Below are 21,086 nucleotides of genomic sequence, written 5' to 3' on the forward strand. Positions count from 1 at the left end.
TGGTAGCACCAGGCTTGGGGTCTCTAGCCTCTGAATAAAAGAGCCCATCATCCCAATACACTCTATGGGTACCTTGAGCATTCCCAGCAGCCTCAGCAGCAGCCTGCAGTCTGAGGGGTTCAAGAGAAGGACAAGTTAACTGAGCCTGCCCCAGATCTGCCCTTGAGGGTCCCCCTGTCCCCAGAAACTCAACCTGATCAGGTTCAAGTGTTTCCAGGACAGTCTCCTCTTGGATCACAGAATCATCCTCCTGAGAGGGCTGATCCTCAACCTGGGGCAAGGTGGAAGGCACTGCCTTAACCCTCTTGCTCTTTCTCTTGGGTTGTGGTTGGTCTATAGTTTCAAGATCCACCACAGGTTCAGGTAGGCACTTCTTGGCCTGGGACCTGGTTACAGCAAGGACATGTGCTGAAATACCTAACATCTCTGCATGAGTCCTGTACTCCACTTCTGACCATAAGGAATCCTCTAGATCATTGCCCAAAAGACATTCAACTGGGAGGTCTGCACTCACAACAACTCTTTTGAGGCCAGTTACCCCTCCCCAGGAGAAGTTAACAACAGCCACACTATGGGTAGTAGTGGCATTGCTAGCATTGGTCACTAGGTGATTTTTACCTAGTACAAGTTGTCCAGGGTCCACAAAGTTAGGTGTCACCATTGTGACACTGGCACATGTGTCCCTGTAGGCCTGAGCCACTTTGTCATTTATTAAAGGTGTCTGCCTGTACTTGCCCAAAGTATTGGGACTTATAGTAGTGGACATAGCCATGTCCACATCACAGATCAGAACAGCTTGAGTAGGGATCCTGACTAGGCCAGAATCCAACTCAGTACCCAGGGTTACCCCTACTACACCCTTAGGCTGGGAACTACCACTGCTAACTGTACTAGGGGGTGCAGGTGCCTTAGGGGCTGCAGTGGTAGGGGCTGTACCTTTCTTGGTGCATTCACTACCCCAGTGTGAAACTGATTTACAGGTATTGCACAAAGGTTTCTCTGGGCCATCATTCTTCTTCTTTTTATTTCCAGTTTGGGACCCAACCTCTTTAGGAGTATCTTGGGGGCCTGAAGAAGACTTCTGGTCTTTTTGTTTCTGATCTCCACACTTCTGGTCTGCCTTTTTCTGATCACCTCCATGGTTCTGGGGTTTCTGCTTAACCCTGGTTCTGACCCATTTGTCTGCCTTCTTTCCCAATTCTTGGGGAGAGGTCAGATCTGAGTCAATCAGGTGTTGATGCAACTGCTGGTTCTGGCAATTATTAAGGATCTGTTCTCTCATTATTAGATTGTACAATCCTGTATAGTCTGTGACTTTACTTCCCAGCAACCAACCCTCCAGAGCCTTAGTGGCACAATCAACAAAATCAGTCCAGTCCCGAGTCTGAGCTTTTTGGGTATCTCTGAACAACAACCTGTATTGCTCAGTGGTTAGGCCAAACCCATCAATAAGAGCACTCTTCAGGACAGTGTAGTTTTTAGCATCCTCAGGACTAACTGTGAGGAGCTTATCTCTCCCTTTCTCAGAAAAGGAGTACCATAAGATTGCTGCCCACTGGTCTTGAGGAACCTGCTGTACCATGCAGGCTCTCTCCAGAGCAGTCATCCATTTGTGGATGTCATCCCCTTTCTTTGTAGGGGGGCACAATCTTTGTCAGGTTTCTATTGTCATAGGACCTGTCTTTCTCTTTAAGGATATTGCTGCCACCAGTGGAGTCTACTCCACTCAATTTCTGTTCCCTTGCTAAAGCAAGTTTAGCTTGGGCCAGGGCTATCTCTTCCCTCTCTATCTGGAGTCTTACAGCTCTCATCCTGGCCTTATGCTCTTTTCTCTGGGGGGAAGTCATTCCCCTTTGAGAACCCCTTGAGGCATTAGTAAGGTTAGACTCCCTGGAAAGGGATCTCTCTCTTCTATTGCCAGGGAATATTCTGCTATTGGGTCTGGTAAGGTGGTTCACCTCTCCATCCCCATGTAGGTTCAAGTTAGCTTGGCTAAGCCTCCTAACTTGGACCTGGATGTCCCCCTGATCATGTGAATCTACTTCCTCCTCCTCCTCATCCACCTCTGGGTGGTGTTCTCGTCATCTGGGGGGTTCACTCCTTCTCCTGGATTACCTGAGGGACCTGCACTAGCCTTCTCAAGATCATCCTTTTCTAGGACTCCTATCAGGATAGGAATGGTAGTGTTGTGACCCTTTTTCAGCCCCCTTGTAGTGCACAAGGCACTCAAGTCTCTGAAGCTGAGTTTGTCATAGCTGGAAGGTGCCTTGGTAAGGTAACCCGCCACAGGTAGAGGACTGGGTTGTTCACCTGTGCCAGACATGACTCTAGTGAGGTGTAAGTGGTGCACTTACCTACACTATGTGTTTTCCTACTGGAACCTTGCTAGTGAGTTGTAGTCAGGGTGTGCTAAGCCCTTTGGTCTACAACTACTAAGTTCAGTAGAACTTAAATATGTAAGCTTTGTTTATATGTACCTATGTTACTTAATGTGATCTTTCAAATGATATAAAGATTGCAATGGTAAAACAACAGCAAGCTCAAATCCCAATCGCTGCACACCAATGTGAGAAGTTGGCCTGATGTATGATGTTCACTATTCTAGTGAGCACCTTGTATCAGTCCAAACAATCCCTGATGGTGGTGGTTGTAAAGTCAACCTTATAGACAAGCTATCCTAGTGGTAGCATGGACTAAGCAGTCTTAGGCTTAACTCAAGAGGGCATGTGAAGCCAGCTGTTTTACCATATGCAATCCTTTAATATCAAATGAAAGGACACCACACAAGTTATATATTATAAAAATATATGTATTTATTACTAGAATAATCCTCTGTACTCTTTATGAGTGCAGAGGCACAAGCGTTTAAACGAAAGCACAGTTAAACATACAAAAGTTGCACAATTATGGATAGGCCCGGTGGCCACTCAAACCATACATTCAATAAGTAGTATAAGAACCGCTTTACGAACAATGGTAAGGCCTAGGGCCTTGGGAATCGCTGGGACTACACTGGACTAACTGTAGTTAGGACGGGAGTAGCCCGCGGGATTCGGGTGCAGCGCTAAAAGCACACGCATGCACCAATGCAAAGTCAATGGTGCGTAAAAGTTATAAAGTTACTGCTTTGGAAGGCTTCCGACTGGACTAGAACTTAGCCACTTAAAACTAGGACACTAGAGGTGTAAACCACTACAGGAGCACCGGTGTTAGATCGTTACCTCACCCACAGGAAGCGGGTGCATAGGTGCAAACGTGTGTCGGGTTTCGTCGTGGAGATCTATGGAGCCTGGAGATGAAGATGCTGCAGGCGGCCAGGAGAGAAGAGTCCGGTTGGATGCAAGGGTGGATCGAAGATGTAGAGTACCTGAAAGCAGAGGGGACAGAGTCTGGGTCACTAGCCAGTGACCAGAATGGAACCAAGAAGGAACCAGGCGATGTCGTGCGCAATCAGGTGGTTGTCGAGAAGCTTGTCTCCGCTGCCATGTGGACTCTGGGGCACCGAGGATGACCAGGAGTGGATCGCGAGCTGTCCCACAAAGGCTCTCGCTGTCGGCGGTGTCGGCTTCCGGATCGGAGTCAACAGGCCTTGGCAAATGCAACCCACGCAGGAACTGCAGATCGCTTCTTACTCGGACCAGCAAGGTCAGAGAGGTGGCTCCTTTTCAGGGGAGCGAGGGCCAGTCTGGAGCAACCAGACTAGCAGAGTAGTTTCAAAGAATCGTCGTCGTAGAGGCCACTAGCCAACGGGTAAGTGACCGGACAGATGCGTCGAGCAGGAAAATGCAAAAGGGCCCTAAGTAGCACTAGGTGAGTGTGGAGGGGTGAGCTTCAGTGCACGAGCTGCTCGGGGCTGGGGCTTCTCAAACCCCAATGCACAGCTTCGAGGATACCTCAGGAGCTGCACGGTCAGCACTTCGCAGTCTTTTCAAGATGGCCGGTCCCACGTCTCACGTCGCTTCCACGGGTCTCAGCTTTGCTGTGGCTGTGGATCAGGCTGTTGGATATCTGGGAATCCGGTTCTTGTCGATCTCGGTCGCTTGAGCTCCGGCTGGAGCTGCAACAAAGCAAACCGTTGGGCGCTGGATGGTGCCTGTTTGCACAGGGTGGTCACTCCTTGACCACAAGGGAGATTCTTCAGTCTTCCATGTCGAGTGGGATGTCGAAGGGTCCAGAGTTCTGTATCAAAGTTTCAGTCAGGATTATCTAAAGTCTTTGAACTCAGCTCCTACCTTTATTCCAAATCAAGGGGCTGGATTACCTGCTAGGTCCCTCCTATGGGTGGGACCCAGGAAGGGGGTGGTTACACCCCTTTCCCTTTGTCCAGTTTCGCGCCAGAGCTGGGGCTGGAGTGTCCCAGCACCGGCTTGAACTGGGCTATGCATGTGGAGCCTTGTGCCCCCCAGGCAGTGTCTAGTTTCACTCGCCCTGCCTGCCTCAATCCACTATCTCCTATCTGGGGTGGTGTAACACCTCCCTGTGACAGGAAACCTTTTGTCCAGGACTCCCCTGCCGCAGTTTCGGTCAGCAGCAGGAGGCCAGACCCGTGTCTGTGGCAGCAGCATCCATTTTGTGATGCTGAGGCTCTGGTTAGATTTAACCGCGTTTAAATAAAGTAACATGTCTTCTCCCTCTAGAAGGGTGGAATGCTACCCCTGTCGCCAGAACTGGCGAGGGGGTAGTATTCCAAAGTGTATGACACCTTACACGACATGTTTTGATAAAGCCAAACCAAAGTTAGCAATAACCGCAAGGATTATAATGCACTTAAGAGTATATGGTATGGCAATACCCTGGAACAGCTATAAGGAAATGGTTCCGAAAGCTGCAGACAGGCTCAGCTCATGCTAGAGCACCATCTCACATAAAACCAAGCACTCTGCCTTCAGGATTGTTAAGGCCTGCCATAGGAGTGACTTATAGGTGCATATGTGTCCAGATATAGGTTTAGATATAGGTATACTATATCTAAGCAAGGGGTGATTACACAACCTTGCCCCAGCTGAGTGATCAGCCAGTTGTGTCTGTTTGGATAGCCCGCCAGGGGTGGCAAAAGATATGCTGCAGCCCCTGGTAGGCCTGTGATGCACCTATGCCCTGGGTACCTATAGTACACTGTACAGGGGCTCATAAGGTGATCCAATACCAAATTGGTGATGTACCTAAAATACATGTATGTGAATTTAGAGAGAGAACAGCAGGCTGTGGGTCTGATTAGCAAGCCCACAGCCACATTAAGTCGAAAACCAGTGAAGCAAAAAGCAAAAATTGGGGTGACCTTAGGAAAGCAGACCCTACTCTCCTACAAAATGGCACAACTATCAATGTAAATAAACACAGTAGTCAATGTGACAAAACTTAGATCAGCAAACATCTTTGCCCTGGCTTTTCCTTACCTTGTCTGTTCTAAAAAATGCAATAATATGTAAATATATAATTGCACCCATGTAAAGAAATTGCCAATAACATCTTGACGTATGTGTATTCCATGCTCTTTACCACTATCATCTTCTTTTGGCATTTCAACATCCACACCCAATGGCGTTTCCTAACTCGGCAATGAACAGGATGAACTGTTGCACGGCTATGTTATGCAACATGCAGCATGCCATGGTGATTTTGCACACCTTATCGGTGAGCAGATGAGGGCTCCACCAGTCTTATCAAGACATCAAAACCTGGCCTTAAGGAGCCCAAAAGCCCACTCAACTGGCATCTGAGTTCTTCCATGGGCCTCATTGAAGCAGACTTCCCATGGTGTTGTTAGATTCCTTAGCTATGCTAACAAACATGGTCGGTTAGGATAGGCTGAGTCCCCTATATAAAAAAAAAGAATTGAGCCAAACATGTTAATACTATTTTTGCTCATTAAACTTGAAATTTACTAAAACAAATATACTTACCAACAAACCAGGCTCTCTCAGGTCCAAGTTGTGACATTTGCTGGGGTATGGTGCAGTTCCACATTACAAAGGAATCATGTGTTGATGTTGGAAAATGCGCACACACGATTGTGATGTACAAATCTAGTTAGCACACAATTTGCACACTGATTGAATGGCAGTTTTTAGGTTTCGCCTGGCGATACGCTGCGCAGCAGCGTTCGCGCAGGCGAAATCTTATGTTACAACAGTACGGGAGCTTTGTCCCGCCTGCTCTTCCATTGTCTAGCTCCATAAATGGAGGCTAGCCATTGGAAGAGAGATCTGTCTGTCATTGCCGGAGCAGATTCGTGGGCGTTCCCGCGATTTTTACTCATCCCACCCCTTTTCGTACGTCATGCGGCGGTGGGCGGTGATTTATTTATTTATTTTTTGTTTTGGTCAGTTCTCTGAAGATGGCAGCCGGGCAGTAGCCTTCATGGCGTGGTCCGCTTTAATACCCGACACAATGGCCGGTCCTTGTGGGCGAGCGGTGCCTCGCGCCCAGGCCTTTCATCTGCAGGTGTGCGGTAGCCCTGCTGTCACTGCAAGGAGATGGTACATTATTGGTTGTGACCCCCTCCTCCTCTCTTTCACCCCCTCCTGCCGTCACCTCTGCTTCCTCCCCTCGCATCTCGCTCTTTCCTCCAGCCTCATCCTTCCCCATCCCTCCTCCTCCTCTTCCTCTCGTATCTCCACCCCTCCTGCCCCCTCCCTCTCCCCGTTCCTTGCCGGGGGCGGCGGGGGAGGCTGGGGCGCGGGCTGCGCATGGGGCCGGGCGGGCCGTGAGAGCAGGGCGGCTGCGAGCGCCGGCCGAGGGACCGGAGATGCGGGAGCTGCTGCTGGAAGTGGGTGTCCGAGCCCTGCTCTTCGGGGTCTTCGTGTGAGTACCGGGCGGGAGGGACTCACTGCTGTGGGGAGAGGGAATACTACGGGTATGTGTGAGTGAATGAATACGTCTGAAGTCGCTGGTCAACCGCTGGATTCACTCAAGGGGCGAGTGAGACTAGAGAGGGGCAGTGCGGCGAGGGTGAGACTGGGGCCACTGCAGTGGTAAGTAGAGAGCGCAGACACCTGAGTGACACAGAGGTGGGCAGTGAGAGTGAGACTCGGTCCCTGGCGGGAAATGAGAGTGCGACTCAGGGCACTCGTGGGCAGTGGGAGTGAGACTCGGGCACTGCTGGGCAGTGAGGGTGAGACTCGGGCACTGGTGGGCAGTGGGAGTGAGACTCGGGCACTGCTGGGCAGTGAGGGTGAGACTCAGGCACTGGCGTGCAGGGTGAGTGAGACTCGTGCACTGGCGGCAGGGGGAGTGAGACACGGGCACTGATACCGGAGTTGGATTCGGCAGCGTCCTCAGAGTAAGCGTAAAGGCAAATAAGGACACTGCAGCGTGCATTAAAGTGGCACTGCTCTGAGGTGGGGGTAGGCTGTGGTCCCTGCTCGGACAGAGAGGATGGAGGTGCACTGCAGAGTGAGACTGCGGGCACTGCTGGGCCAGTGAGAATAATGCACTGCCGGAGGACTCAGGTTGCTTGGGAGCGAGCTCTTGGCTCTGCTGGAGCACTAAGTTTGGGGGACTTCTGGGAGAGAGAGTGACTGCTGAGAGAGAATGGGGTACAGCTGAGTGAGTGATGCTGGGGTCTGCTGGGGACTCAGGCAGGAGACCTGCAGCGCAGATAACCCAGGGCAGTGGACAGGGGGCTCTGGAGGGTGCTGGAAGAGTCAGCCTTTGTAAAAAACAAGATGCCAACCCTGCAATTCGTTTTTTTATAGCTTGTGAATTCAAGCAACATATCAGTCCTATTTCTGGGTTTGTTCGGTATAATTTATTTATACCCTTTACTTTTTTGTTTGTTCAATAGAAATTATTTTGCATGAGAAAGACATTACATTGAACAGTACACATGTACATAAATCCTAACATTACATATAGAAACAACATTTAATTCAATGAACATTACATATACATTGCACATCTATTGTCCAGCAAATATTCAATCTTTGCATGGTATTTCTTCACATCTATCATTTAAAGGATAAAGTCACATTCAAAAGGAGATAGAAAAAGATTTGACTAGGCGTATTAATCAATATTGTAGTCAGTCCAACAGTTAATTTTCTCCTTTCTGCCGACGCGTTTCGAACTCGTTATCTCAATCTCTGAATTCTCATCAGGGCTTTATCACTTTTATCTTTGACCTATTTTGTAGCAGGTTTCCCGGGTTCACTCTGTATCTCTGTCTTGATTATAATTTCTTTTTTTTTAAATGTATGGGACTTGTCTCTGCCTCAATGTCTCTTTTTTTAGTTGTATAAACACACCGTGGATACACTTTCCCACGCCTACCTCAAGTTCGTGAATGCCCATAAGGGTCCTGTAAATCTGTGTTTTTTTGGCGCGGCGTACTCTCTCTAACTCTTCAATCCAGTTTACCTGTGTTCTCTATTTCCAGCTCGGCGTGTTCTACACTGAATCCCTTGCGTTCATGGTAGCACCACTCGTGGTCTACTCGCGATCCCGGTAACGTCTCATTCCGCGCTGCTGCACTCAGTCCACTTGACTCTCAGTTAGACGCAGCCTGGCACACTGCTGTGAGGGTAAATCTCTGGCCATGCTAGAGAGTGAAAGCCGGGGACTGACACTGCTGAATAGTGGGGCTGCGGGACTGAGGGTGAGGGGCTACGGGAAGGAACGACTGTCAGTAGGGGAATTAAACCGAGGACTGCGGAATCAGTGAGGCAACCCCTGCTTCTGGGCTTTGAGGTGGGGGGCTGCAAGGTGAATGAGACTGAGTACTGCAATAATAGTCAGCGGTGCACGTGGAATGTGGCACTGCACGAAGAGGGACACATCTGGAGGAAGGGTGCCTTATTTCGTTTTTGGAGAGTGAGACTTGGGTGTTCTCCTGTGGGGTGGCAGGAGGGGGGTGCTGGGGGAGACCAGAAGAGGCCATAACCAGTTTAGAGACCCCTGCACTGGAAGGGAGTGAGACTGGGCATCGCTGGAGAGGCAACCCACGGTGGGCGCTGCTGGGGCGCAAGAATGAGCTTGCGCTGGGGTGAGACGGTCCAGGGGTGTGGATGGACTGCTCAGACGAGGAACTGTGGGGCACTTCCGGTGAGTGAGACTGCTCCCTTCATGGACTTCACCGAGTCAGTCACCTCGTGCCCAACTCCTCACACAATGCCACGTATGCCGCTCTTATAGATTACCAGCCTCTGTCCATTGCAGAGTCTTTATTCTCCTATCACGAAGCCCCGTCCCCGTGGCACGGTAAGCATCTAAAGAACTAGCCCAGAAAACAGCGTACTCACCGTCACAGTTACTCCCCATGTTTGAAGCTGCTCCTCGAGGCTGGCTGTTTCTGCGGCCTCAATAACAAGAAAAAACGTTTTTTAATGAACTGCATTTGTAACACGTTGCCAGGACTTCAACCCCGCTTCTATTTTTGGGCAGTTTTAAATAACGCGAAAGTAGGTATTGGAGTGCTTTACATGAGCACCAACTACATTACACAAGTACATTAGGTAATGTTATTCTCCCTGTGCTGTGGCATTTCTGAAGTAGCGTCCAAACATGGGCCTGTGGTGTTCCTGGATCCAAAGCAAAGTGGTATGCAGTAGTGTACGAGGTTGTTATTCCTCCACTATAGTTGTACGCCGTCTTCTTCCCAGTTCAGTGGTATTTGTCCCTCGCAGTTACAATTGCAGCCTCTCTCGTGTAGTCAGGACATAATGTTTCTACTTCTGAGGTTTCATTTAGCTATTTAAGGTATTCTGGGAGTTGTTTTCGTTTGAGTGGCAGGCCGGATACCAATGGTTTGTTCAGAATAGCCAAGCACTGGAAACATGGCTGTGCTTGCTTCCCTGCCCCCTGGCTGTGCTTGCTTCCCTGCCCCCTGGCTGTGCTTGCTTCCATGCCCGTCCTTGCTTCCCTGCCCGTGCTTGCTTCCCTGCCCGTGCTTGCTTCCCTGCCCCCTGGCTGTGCCTGCTTTCCTGCCCCCTGGCTGTGCTTGCTTCCCTGCCCCTGGCTGTGCTTGCTTCCCCGCCCCCTGGCTGTGCTTGCTCCCCCGCCCCCTGGTTCCCCTTCCCCTGGTTGTGCTTGCTCCCTGCAACCTGGCTGTGCTTGCTTTCCTGCCCCCTGGCTGTGCTTGCTTCCCTGCCCCCTTGCTGTGCTTGCTTCCCTGCCCCTTTGCTGTGCTTGCTTCCCTGCCCCCTCGCTGTGCTTCCTTCCCTGCCCCCTCGCTGTGCTTCCTTCCCTGCCCCTTGCTGTGCTTGCTTCCCTGCCCCCTCGCTGTGCTTGCTTCCCTGCCCCCTCACTGTGCTTGCTCTCCTGAGTGTGTGTGTGGCTCTGGGTGGGTGTGTGTGGCTCTGGGTGGGTGTGTGTGGCTCTGGGTGGGTGTGTGTGGCTGCTCTGGGTGTGTGTGTGTGGCTCTGGGTGGGTGTGTGTGGCTCTGGGTGGGTGTGTGTGGCTCTGGGTGTGTGTGTGTGGCTCTGGGTGTGTGTGTGTGTGTGTGTGGCTCTGGGTGTGTGTGTGTGTGTGTGGCTCTGGGTGTGTGTGTGTGTGGCTCTGGGTGTGTGTGTGTGTGTGTGGCTCTGGGTGTGTGTGTGTGGCTCTGGGTGAGTGTGTGTGTGTGGCTCTGGGTGTGTGTGTGTGTGTGGCTCTGGGTGTGTGTGGCTCCGTGTGTGTGTGTGTGGCTCTGGGTGTGTGTGTGTGGCTCTGGGTGTGTGTGTGGCTCTGGGTGTGTGTGTGTGTGTGGCTCTGGGTGTGTGTGTGTGTGGCTCTGGGTGTGTGTGTGTGGCTCTGTGTGTGCGTGTGGATCTGGGTGTGTGTGTGTGTGTGGCTCTGGGTGTGTGTGTGTGTGTGTGGCTCTGGGTGTGTGTGTGTGTGGCTCTGTGTGTGTGTGTGTGGCTCTGGGTGTGTGTGTGTGTGTGTGTGTGTGTGTGGCTCTGGGTGTGTGTGGCTGGCTCTGGGTGTGTGTGGCTGGCTCTGGGTGTGTGTGGCTGGCTCTGGGTGTGTGTGGCTGGCTCTGGGTTTGTGGCTCTGGGTGTGTGTGTGTGGTAGTAATTGCTGTCTGCTGAGCTCGTCCGTAGGGTACAATAGGTCTCACATTTGCGAGAGATTAAGCTAATGGCAATGTAAATGACAATGCCATTTATTTATCTGTTTTCAAAACCAACACATAAATACAAATTTTGTCATTTACAAAGCCAATAGCTCTAACTTTTTCAAAGGCGAAACCATTGCATTGTAAATGCTTGTTTCAATTGCAGTAGACTTTTTCTCTGTAGTGTGGTGGCACCAAGGCAATATGTGTGCCATCAATTGCTCCAACCACATGTGGTAGGCGACCCAAAGCATAACAATCTATCTTCACATTGGCAAAGTCCTCATTTTGTGGAAACTGTATGAAGCTGTTGATGTGTCTCATCATTGAAGAAAAAGCATCTTGTAGCACACCACTGAAAGCTGGTTGGGACATTCCACCAGATACTGCACCAGTATATTTTATAATGATCCTGTGGCCACTAAATAGAGTACCCTCCCTACTGTCCAGCCCCTCCTCTGAGAGGCACCCCTGAATCGTCCCAACCATTACCTTAGGGTACTTAAGGGTTTACCTGTGAGTGGGTCCCTAGATTCGTCGTGGGACTAGATTCAGATCCAATACCACTTCTATGTCATCCATCTGGGCACTCTGGACTTTGCTTTGGGAATCTAGACTGCATTTGGGAAGACTCCGGCTGCTCCTGGTTTCGTCTTCCTGCAAGTCTGCTGCAACGTCTGTGCCTGTGCTCCATACAGGTTCTTCACAGGACCTGTGGGCATCCAAGACACCCGAAGGAATCTCCCTTTGAGTGAAGGAGTCACTCCCCTGTATCTGCAGGCACCCCAATGAAGCTGACCGGTCTGCTGATCCTGGGCTCCCACGGACTCCGAAAATATAAGCAACACAGGCGGTGGTTCTGTAACTCCCCCGAGGCTTGCACTGCCTTCTCAACGAGTATGAGGTCAGTATACTTCGTCAGAACCGCTGGAGTAGAACCCTAATGCACTGCGTCGACTTGCCATTGCCAAGGCTTGTTGATACTCTCCTCCAGAGTTCTTCGGGCTAACCACTTGGATGCTAATGACAAGGGTAACTCGTCATGGAGTGCCCATTCATTTCAATGGAAATTCAATGGAAATCCCTGAGGTGCCTTAGCACTAAAGCTCCAGCCACGATCTTCGCCTGCACCGCATCCTGTGCACTTCGGGCCTTCATCCATTGGTGAGCGGCACAAGGTCCTCAAACGACTCCTGTGCCCTCTGTCTCTGGGACCTCTTCAGGGTCTACTTTGGCTCTAGTAGGCTCCCCTGCATGCACGGTACATCACTTGGACCTTGTTGGTCCCGACGCTGCACCTTTTTCTACAACTATGTTGGCTGCCATTGCCAAGGCTCGTTGGTGCCCATGCCAGACCCTGACCCCTTGGCTCTTGACATCTGACGTGGGACAGCTCAGAAACGGCTCCTGGTCTTTCACAGCATCGCCTGGTCCACAAAGCTGCAACTTCAAGGGCATCATCAACTCTTCTGCATCTCCAACATCGTTGGGCATTTGTCTTCCGTGCCTCCTGGTCACTCCTGATTGGCCTAGACTCTGTCCCCTCTGCTTGCAGGTACCTCTCACCTTGAATCCATCCACCTTTGAGTTCCACTGGACTCTTTCACCTTCTTCATCAGCGACATCTTCCTGAAGTCCTCCATTATTGTCTACGGTGGCCACTTGGCAACTATGCACCCGATTCCCTGGTGTAGGTATCCTGGTTCCTGGGGTATCCACGGGTGGGGTGGCTCTCCAACCTTCCATCCTCCAAGGCGTTTCTTGAGGGTCCGCTGGGAAGGGTTCTTCTTGAAAATTGCAACTGCAACTTACCCATTGACTTGAATTGAGTACGCAGTTGTGTTCCCACACTGCACATGACCTCAGTGGGGTTCCTAGATACACACCTTGGGTGGATCATTGGGTCCCCAACTCTTCAACACCTTCTGGGTTCCCTCTTGACAACAGTCATGGTTCGCATTCCACTATTTTAGTATATGCTTTGGACTCCCCCTGGAGACCACTGTGCATTCTGTGCTATTGTGTTTATATTTTTGGGTAGGAGATAATGCATTGTGTTAGTGAGTGTTAATAATATATACATCTTTTTTATAACTACACTTTGTGGTGCTTTTTCACTTAACTCATACCATAAGATTAAGTGCTGGTAAAACAAGCTGCTTTACACTCCTTCTGGACTAAGCCTGAAGGCTGCTCTCCACAGCTACCATTTAGAGAGGTTTCTAAGGTTGTCTAAGACCACTAAAATCACCATAAGGGTTATCTGGATTAGTGCAGGGTGCTACATTTAAATATGTGAGCACCATATACTAAGACAGCCTCTCACAAGAGCCAACTCCATTACATGATGGGAGAGAAAGAAGGACCCCGTCTTGGTCACGAGTTGGACACCCTGCAAGGGATGTCAGACCACTGCGTGCTGGAGTTTCTGCTTGCAAGGACTTTAGTGTCTCGTTTCAGCATGGAAGCTTCTCCTCTGGTTGCCCAGTGAAGATGTGGTGCTTTTAATGGTACTGGGGGCCTGTCGTCTAAGGATGAAGATAGCAGTGACGTTTGTAGAGAGTTATTATTCAGAAGATGGCAATCCTGCTGTGCATAAAGGGCAGGGGATTAGGATAAAATACTAAGAATCCACATGCATAATAAATTAGGCTAGTTTTCGAAGAAAACCACACAATATTTATTCAGCACATAACTAGGTAAAAGGTCAGCGCCAGAACCGTTATGTAGAGCAAGGTAAGACAACTGTAGGTAAAAGGTCATGCAGCTACCTAGGCTTATATTGGGGGACATTGGGGCTCATAACAAACCCTTTGACTGACAGACCATCTGCCACAGAGCTACCAGTCTATGAATGGTAAAGGCCTTACGTAAATAATGTATTCACTATGCCAAGCAAAGGCATTCCTAGATACGAAAAATCAGAAATGTCCCCAATATACAAGAAGACTTACTTCCTATTAAGGAAATTTGTATTTTGTTTCTTTTAGTGTACCTCATACGTTTTTGGTTTGTTTCTCAGCATAAAAAATAATGCTGAGTAGGGTGTGTGTAGCAGTAATTTTTGTTTTTCCCAAATGTGTTCCTGCTTGTCAGTAGAGCAAGATTTGCAAACATTCACAGATCAATGTAGCACTTTAAATATGGAGGAATGACTTCTGCTAGGATGGAGGGGCCTATAGCATCACAGAGGATTGGCCATCTGCCAGGAGCAAAATGTACCCCACATTCATTTAGGCAGACTCTTACTCATTTCAATGTGTTATGTTTTCAGAGAGATTGTTAGGAATCTTTTAGTCAATGTAAGCCTCTGAGATATTTTTATCTAAACACTGGTGAAAAAATTATTTTCACCTTTTACCTTATGCACATTCTTATTCTAGAATTTGGTGGTTCATGAAAAAATCAAGATAATATTTGAAAAAGGATATTGTTTGGTCTGCACATAAAAACAACTACTCAGACGATAGAACTGTGTTAATAATTGTTGAGGTATAGGAAATTAAAAGTCTAAATGGTATTTGTTAAATGCTTACCACTGTTGGAGGGCATGCTCTAGATTGGAGCAAAATTGGGTTGTGCAGCAGTGAAAGCTGCAACAAAAACGGAATTAACCTGAGTCTCGCGGGTAGTGGGATTTTATACGGCAGCCATCTTGGATTGTGATCGTATCTGAGGAGAATGAATTCAGAGTCCTTTTACTTCCCATAGCAGTTTGTGTTTGGCAGTCATCTGAGAATCATCGTGAAGCCACTATTTAGTGGTAAGAGTGTCAGTTTGGAACTATGAATCCATAAATTTGAATTTTCTTAGTTTTTTTTTTACCACATTCTTATTTTGCACTTTGTGTCTCTCCTGTTCTTGTCGCCATTGTACATATCGTAATTTTCCCTGGACTGGAACTTGCTTTGAACTTATGTGTAGTGAATTCTCTAATAAGTTCATACGTGTTGTACACAAAAACTTCCCCAAAAGGATTTTCAATAGGTGAAACCATAATCATTGTTTTCTTATATTTCAAGTGAGATACTGCATTAAGTTTTAGAGAAGAAAGGGCTGAGACAGAGAACTTGTTACGTGAGGTTATTGGGTAAAGGATTGTACATGACATGAATGTTTTAAGGTTCTTTTCTAATCTGGTATTGTTTAATTGCAGACTTCCATAGCAGTTCCAAAGGAAGTGTGACAAAACTTGCATCAGTGTTTTCTCTCTCTTCCCCTTACCATTTTACACACTGTGTGAGCTGCTGTGATTTCTCTTACAATGAGAAGTCATGGTCTCTCTGCGGAAGTGAATGAGATTAGCTTCAAGGCACTCTTGAAGGCTGGCAACGAAAATCTGTGAACTACACCAGAGTCCCACCTAAACATTGGGCATGGAGGCAGGATGGGTGACTTCTGCGTACAGCAATTTATGTTATAGAGCAGAGTGGAATGGGTTTTGTCTGCTTCACCTGCAGGAGGGAGCTCTAAAGCATCACAGTCCCCGAGGGGATTAGGACAGTGATACAAATCCATATTCATGGATAACTGCATTAGTAGTAGAAAGGTGCAGATTAGGGTTAAGTAGTGGCTTCCCGTCTACAGATTTTTTGTGGGGTGTAACATTATTTATATTAATAGCAGTGGGTGTTCAAGCTATTGAACTGGGAGCTCCATGTTAATCCTCCCATAAGTATTTTGAGAACTGAGACTTTTTCCCCACACCAGAGCAAACAGTAAAAGTCAAATAAACAGTTTTGAGTGATTTATAATGCATGCAATATTGGCTTATTATTTTACATTGTATTGGAGCAGCTTTGATGGTGTCGTCAAATGTAGTAACCCAACAGTTTATGTCAACTCGATTAATGTTAACTGTGGGTTGTAGCATATGGTGAAAGGCTAATGGCGCATTGAATGGATTTTTGTCTATCATTCTCCTTACACAAATACATTAAGATTTCATGGCCTCCTAAAACTTTTAATGAAACTGCTGGTTATCTGTTTGGTGGAGGGAGGATTCACCTCCAGATTCAGCATTTCCTTCACAAATCGAATGGATTTTCATTACTACCCAACTTAAATAAGAAAGTGACGCTTCACACACCACACCAAGATGGAGGATTTGTATAGAGTTGGGTGGTAACACAAACTGCTCTGTTTTTAGAAAAATGCTACAGCTAGAGAGGTATGCACACAATTAATTTCTTCTAACATACTGCCCCTATGATGAAGGAAATACCACTGGTAGAAATTTGTGGATTTTCTGTTTCCCCCATCTTTAAATCAGCCCAACCTATCTGAAACACTGCCTGGAAATCAGATGGGCCTCCCTGTATCTTTCTCGTCTCTCTACTTCTGCTCAATATGTGACCGCTTAATGCCTACATCAAGTACACAATACATGGTTCTAGGTCAATTAGGTGCAGAAAGTTCACTGTAGCAACATCTATGCTAGTGATTGCTCCAAGTCAAATGTACGTCTGCTTCTGTGCATTATGGCATGCAGTGCTGAATATAATTCAGTTGCTGACTTTTATTTCAGGAGTAAGTCGCCACTCCTACCTCTGGTGCTGTTGGATGGTGAAGCAGTACTTTTCAGGCAATTACATTGTTTCTGGGTCATATCTGCATCTCCGTGTCCCCATTAACAAATGCTGGTTATCAGAAATGGTTCATCCTACCAAGATAGCAAGGAGACCGTCGCTGTCAACTGTTTCCAGTTCCTCGCCTTACTAGAGGAATGTAATTCTTCCATTGACAGAGCACTGACCAATTTTGATTTTAAACATAATTTATTATTGAGATGTTTTTACTCAGCAGTTTATGGAGTACCTTTGAACTGGTATTTGATTAATCCGAGAAGTGATATCGCAAATATCCTTCATGACTCGCATACAACTAATTTTTATAATATTCCTTTGAGCGGTTTTTCACTTTAACATGAATCGGTAAGAGTTTGTTCGGTAGGCAACCGTGCTTTATTTATAGCATCTAGGATATTTTACTCTAATATTTTATTACATTTATTTGGATGGATGTGATTGATAACACAAAAGTCGAAAGAGTCAAGTATGAAGTTTTCTTTGTCATTATCTCAACAGAGAGCAAGTCACGTATAGACAATACCATTTTGTTGAATACTAAAGCTTTAAATATTGAGGGAACATATTCACACTTTTTCATTTTACCTTTTTCAAGCAAAGCAGAATTGCAAAACCTGATTTTAAAAGAAACATATCTGTAAGAAATGACTATCAGAGGTATTTAAAATCCTTACAGATCAGTTTCTGGATCCACTTGCAGCCTTTCAGCCAAAAAAGGATTCACTGGCTGGTTTAGATCTGCACATACCTCCAAATAGCGCTGCTTCAAAGCACTAGGCGGGGCGTCCCTCCAAAAAAAGAAAGAAATACAGTGTATTTTAATCAATTAATATATCTTAAAACATTTTAGGAGCAGCAGATATTGCAGTTGAAGGTTAAAACAGACAGAACGCAAAGTTGGCTGACAGCAAAAGGAGAGTTGCTAACAATAATTTGTGGGAGTAACAGCATGATTTAATCAAAGATAAGGAGTGATCGACAGCTTAGAATATAGGGGTGATGATATAAGAACCCTAACTTCCCTTCTTCAGCACCTCCACTCTATCTTTGAGAGCATCATTGTAACCAAAGACTCTACAAATCCACAACTACACCTTAAAACACTGGATATTACGTTTTGCGATTACCATTCCCAGTGCCCCCCATATCTGGTCTTTCCGCCTCAGATCCGTCCCATCTCGGACCTGAACGAAGCATTGTTTTGGTTCTGGTTCTAATGTCCCCTGCAGACTCTGGCCAATGTGTTCACCACCTCTCTCCAGTAATACCTAATCACCGGGCACTCCCATAATAGATGGTAAAAAGTACCTTCCTGTCCACAAGCTTGCTGACAGTATTTCGTAGTCTCTCTACCCATTTTGACTAGTGTAGCTCTGGGGAGGATGGAGTGGTGTAGGATTTTAAGTTGAATGAGCCGTAATTTAGCAGATATGAACCAAGGGCCCCCTGCCAGTCCTCGTCCTCTAGCACACCTAAATCACTATGTCAGAGGTCCCGGTGTTTTTGCAAGGGATCAGAGGAGATATGTATTCGCTTTTGATAGGTCAAGGAAATTGCCTTACGGTCCATAAAGTCGGTGAGAAGCCTGTCCATTAGCGGTGAGGCTTCCGGGAGACTACTTCCCGAGGGAATAGCTGCCAATAAGGGGTGTCTCATTTGGAAATATCTTAAGGTTTCAGTTGGGGCCAGTTCAAACTTCGACTGTAATTCCGCAATGGGGACCCCCCCCCCCTTCTCCATAGATCTCCCTCTGTTGAGATACCTATAAGGTCCCATTTATGGAATCCTTTACATGTGTGAAGTCTGCCTAGCCTCTCCCTATCCCAGAGTGCATTACTTTGAGTTAATGTGCTGTAACACCCTAACCATTTATTCACCTCATGCCATAGAGTGATCGTATGTGCGGTAGGTCCAGTCAATATTTTCCCTCTAGGTTTCTTATACAAGGCTCTCGTGTAACCTCCCTTGCCCAACAGAAACCTGTCTGTCCTATAGGCGGTTCGTCCTGGGGACGATGCACCCATTGATTAATCACTGCCAGCTGTGCCGCTCAGTAATATCTTTCAGTATGTGGCAGTGCAATGCCCCCATCACACCACCGCCATATTAACTTCAGCATAACTATTCTCGGGGGCTCCCCATCCCATAATAGATCCCGAACCTCAATTTTTACAGCCCGGAAAAATGTTGGGGGATTACGATTGGGTTATTTTCTAGGACATACAAAAAACTAGGCAACACAATCATGTTATAGAGTGCTGACTGCTCCAACAATAATTGCGGCAGTTTCCTCCAAAGCTGGGCATCGCTGCAGAGACATGTCAATGGGCCTGTATATTTTGGGTGAAGAACAGATCTGAATCAGCTTTTGTGAATATTCCGAAATAACAAAAACCCTCTGTTACCACTGTCGCCTCACAACCTGTCGGTAGGGCTGCCCCACAAACTACATAAATTGTGGATTTTAACCAGTTGATGGAATATCCTGATTGCTCTCCCAGGTTTGCTAGGATAATCATGATTCTGGCAATTGAGTGGCGAGGGGAGGCTAGATATACCAGGACGTCAACGGAGTAAAGTGATAAACGATCTTCCCATTGTTCTGACCAATAAAGACCTCTAATCAGTTCGTCTCCTCTATCCATACCCCCAGTGGTTCGAGAAGCAACGCAAATACGAGTGGAGACAGGGCACAACCCTGACGAGTAGCTCTCCGCTACTTAAAGGACGCGGATGTCCGCCCATTCACTACCACCTACGCCATGGCCATTCCACTGTATCGAACACCATGCATGTGGCCAGGGACATCACTATTGCGTCTTTTCTCATAGTATCTTTCCTGCCCATTACCGAATGGAGGCGGCACATGAAACCCGATTGACCGGGAGTATCAAATATGAAACATGGCGTACAAGCCTGGCGGCGAGAAGCTTGGCCAATATTTTGATTTCAGCGCTAAGGAGTGCGATAGGGCGGTATGAGGCGCATTGATATGTCCGTTTAACAGGTCAATGGATGACTAGCATTGAAGCCAAGCGTTGATCCTTGGGCAGCTCCCCAAACCTTCCACTCTCTGAATACATTTGAAATAAATATGGCACCACTTGTGGGGCCACTGCTTTGTATAGTTCAATCAGAAGGCTGTTTGGTCCCATAGCCTCCCGGACTGAACACTATGAATGGCAGATGTTACTTCCTCCACCGTGATATCGCTCTCCATGCCGGAGGCATCTTAGGGGGTGAATACTGGTAGGGATAGGTCTGCTAAGATGGCTTTTGAGACTTCCGATGTGGCGGTAGGGCTCTCCGCATATACAGTGGCATAATAATGTGCGAATGCCTCAGCTATTTCTTGAGGGGCACTCAGTGTAGTTCCTACTGTTGTAGTGATTGTACGCACCCACTTATTTGCTCTTTCACGCCGTTCGTGCCAGGCCAGCAGCTTCCCAGATTTGTCACCATACTCGTAAATGTGATCTCTTGTAGCTGACAGTTTGGCTCTGGGAGCCTCTGAGGCAAATTCTCTACACTCCTGTCTCTTGAGCTGTAGTGTGTTAAGTAGCTCTTCAGTGTAGTTTCCTGGCAGTTGAGTCTCTAAGTTTAATATGTCTCACTTCATCTCCTCCAGAGCTGCCCTCTTGTCCCTTTTATATCCTACCATGAGTGAAAGTCCTTCCCCTTTTATGACTGTCTTGTATGCATCCCACAAAACCAGTGCTGATTCTACCGAGTTCTTATTTTCTACGAAATAGGCTTTTGTGGCCTGGACTATCCCTCTACTTATCGGAGGAACGTTCAGGCCGTATGGCTGCAATGCTATGCCTTGTCTGGCTCATCGAGTTTCCGCTTGGTAGCTAGCCCATAACGGGGAGTGATCTGGGATTCCCCGTGCCAAGTTCTTTGCATCCCTGAAATAGGGAACCCTATCTGTATGTGTCGTGAGTGGCTGTTATGTGACCCTGAGTAATAAGTGAATTGCCCTATCTGTGGGTTTTGAGTGCGCCAGACAACTGCCAAACCCATTGCTACCATAAAATCTGACAGCGCAGAGTGATGGCTGGGTTGCGTCTTTGGGGGATGTCGATCCTGAAGGTCGTTTGGCGTCATATTAAAGTCTCCTATGATCAGGAGTTCTCTCTCTGGTAACCTCAGAAGAAATGTACTCAGGTCTGGAATGGCAATGTTGTGTAATGCCAGAGGCATGTATACTGAGATGATATTGATCATTTTCCCTTCCCACTTGCCAGTCAGCGCGGCAAATCTACCCTGGTCGTCCACCCAGGTCCGCTCCAGTATAAGGGGGAATTGCCTCCTTGCAAACACCCCTACCCTTCTCAACCCAGAAGTGAAGCCAGAGTGTACGGCTAAAATGTATCCCCACCTGTCTAGGGTCTTGGAGGTATTACTACCAGATGTGTCTCCTGTAGGAGGGCCACATCTGGCAAGTGGTGTTTGATGAACTCCAG

General features: G+C 47.6%; 1 protein-coding gene across 7 annotated transcripts in view; it reads right to left on the minus strand.

Moving 5' to 3' along the window:
• The window catches only part of LRRC34 (leucine rich repeat containing 34), a 431,531-nt gene that overhangs the window by 114,057 nt on the left and 296,388 nt on the right, over nucleotides 1-21,086 (minus strand). For all 7 annotated transcript variants that reach the window (XM_078666059.1, XM_078666060.1, XM_078666064.1 and 4 more), the window contains one exon: nucleotides 17,295-17,408. In XM_078666059.1, coding sequence (XP_078522185.1) covers nucleotides 17,295-17,408 — 114 coding nt within the window. The remainder of the gene's footprint in view (nucleotides 1-17,294; nucleotides 17,409-21,086) is intronic.

Source organism: Lissotriton helveticus, chromosome 11, assembly GCF_964261635.1.
Source record: "Lissotriton helveticus chromosome 11, aLisHel1.1, whole genome shotgun sequence".
Classification (NCBI taxonomy): domain Eukaryota; kingdom Metazoa; phylum Chordata; class Amphibia; order Caudata; family Salamandridae; genus Lissotriton; species Lissotriton helveticus.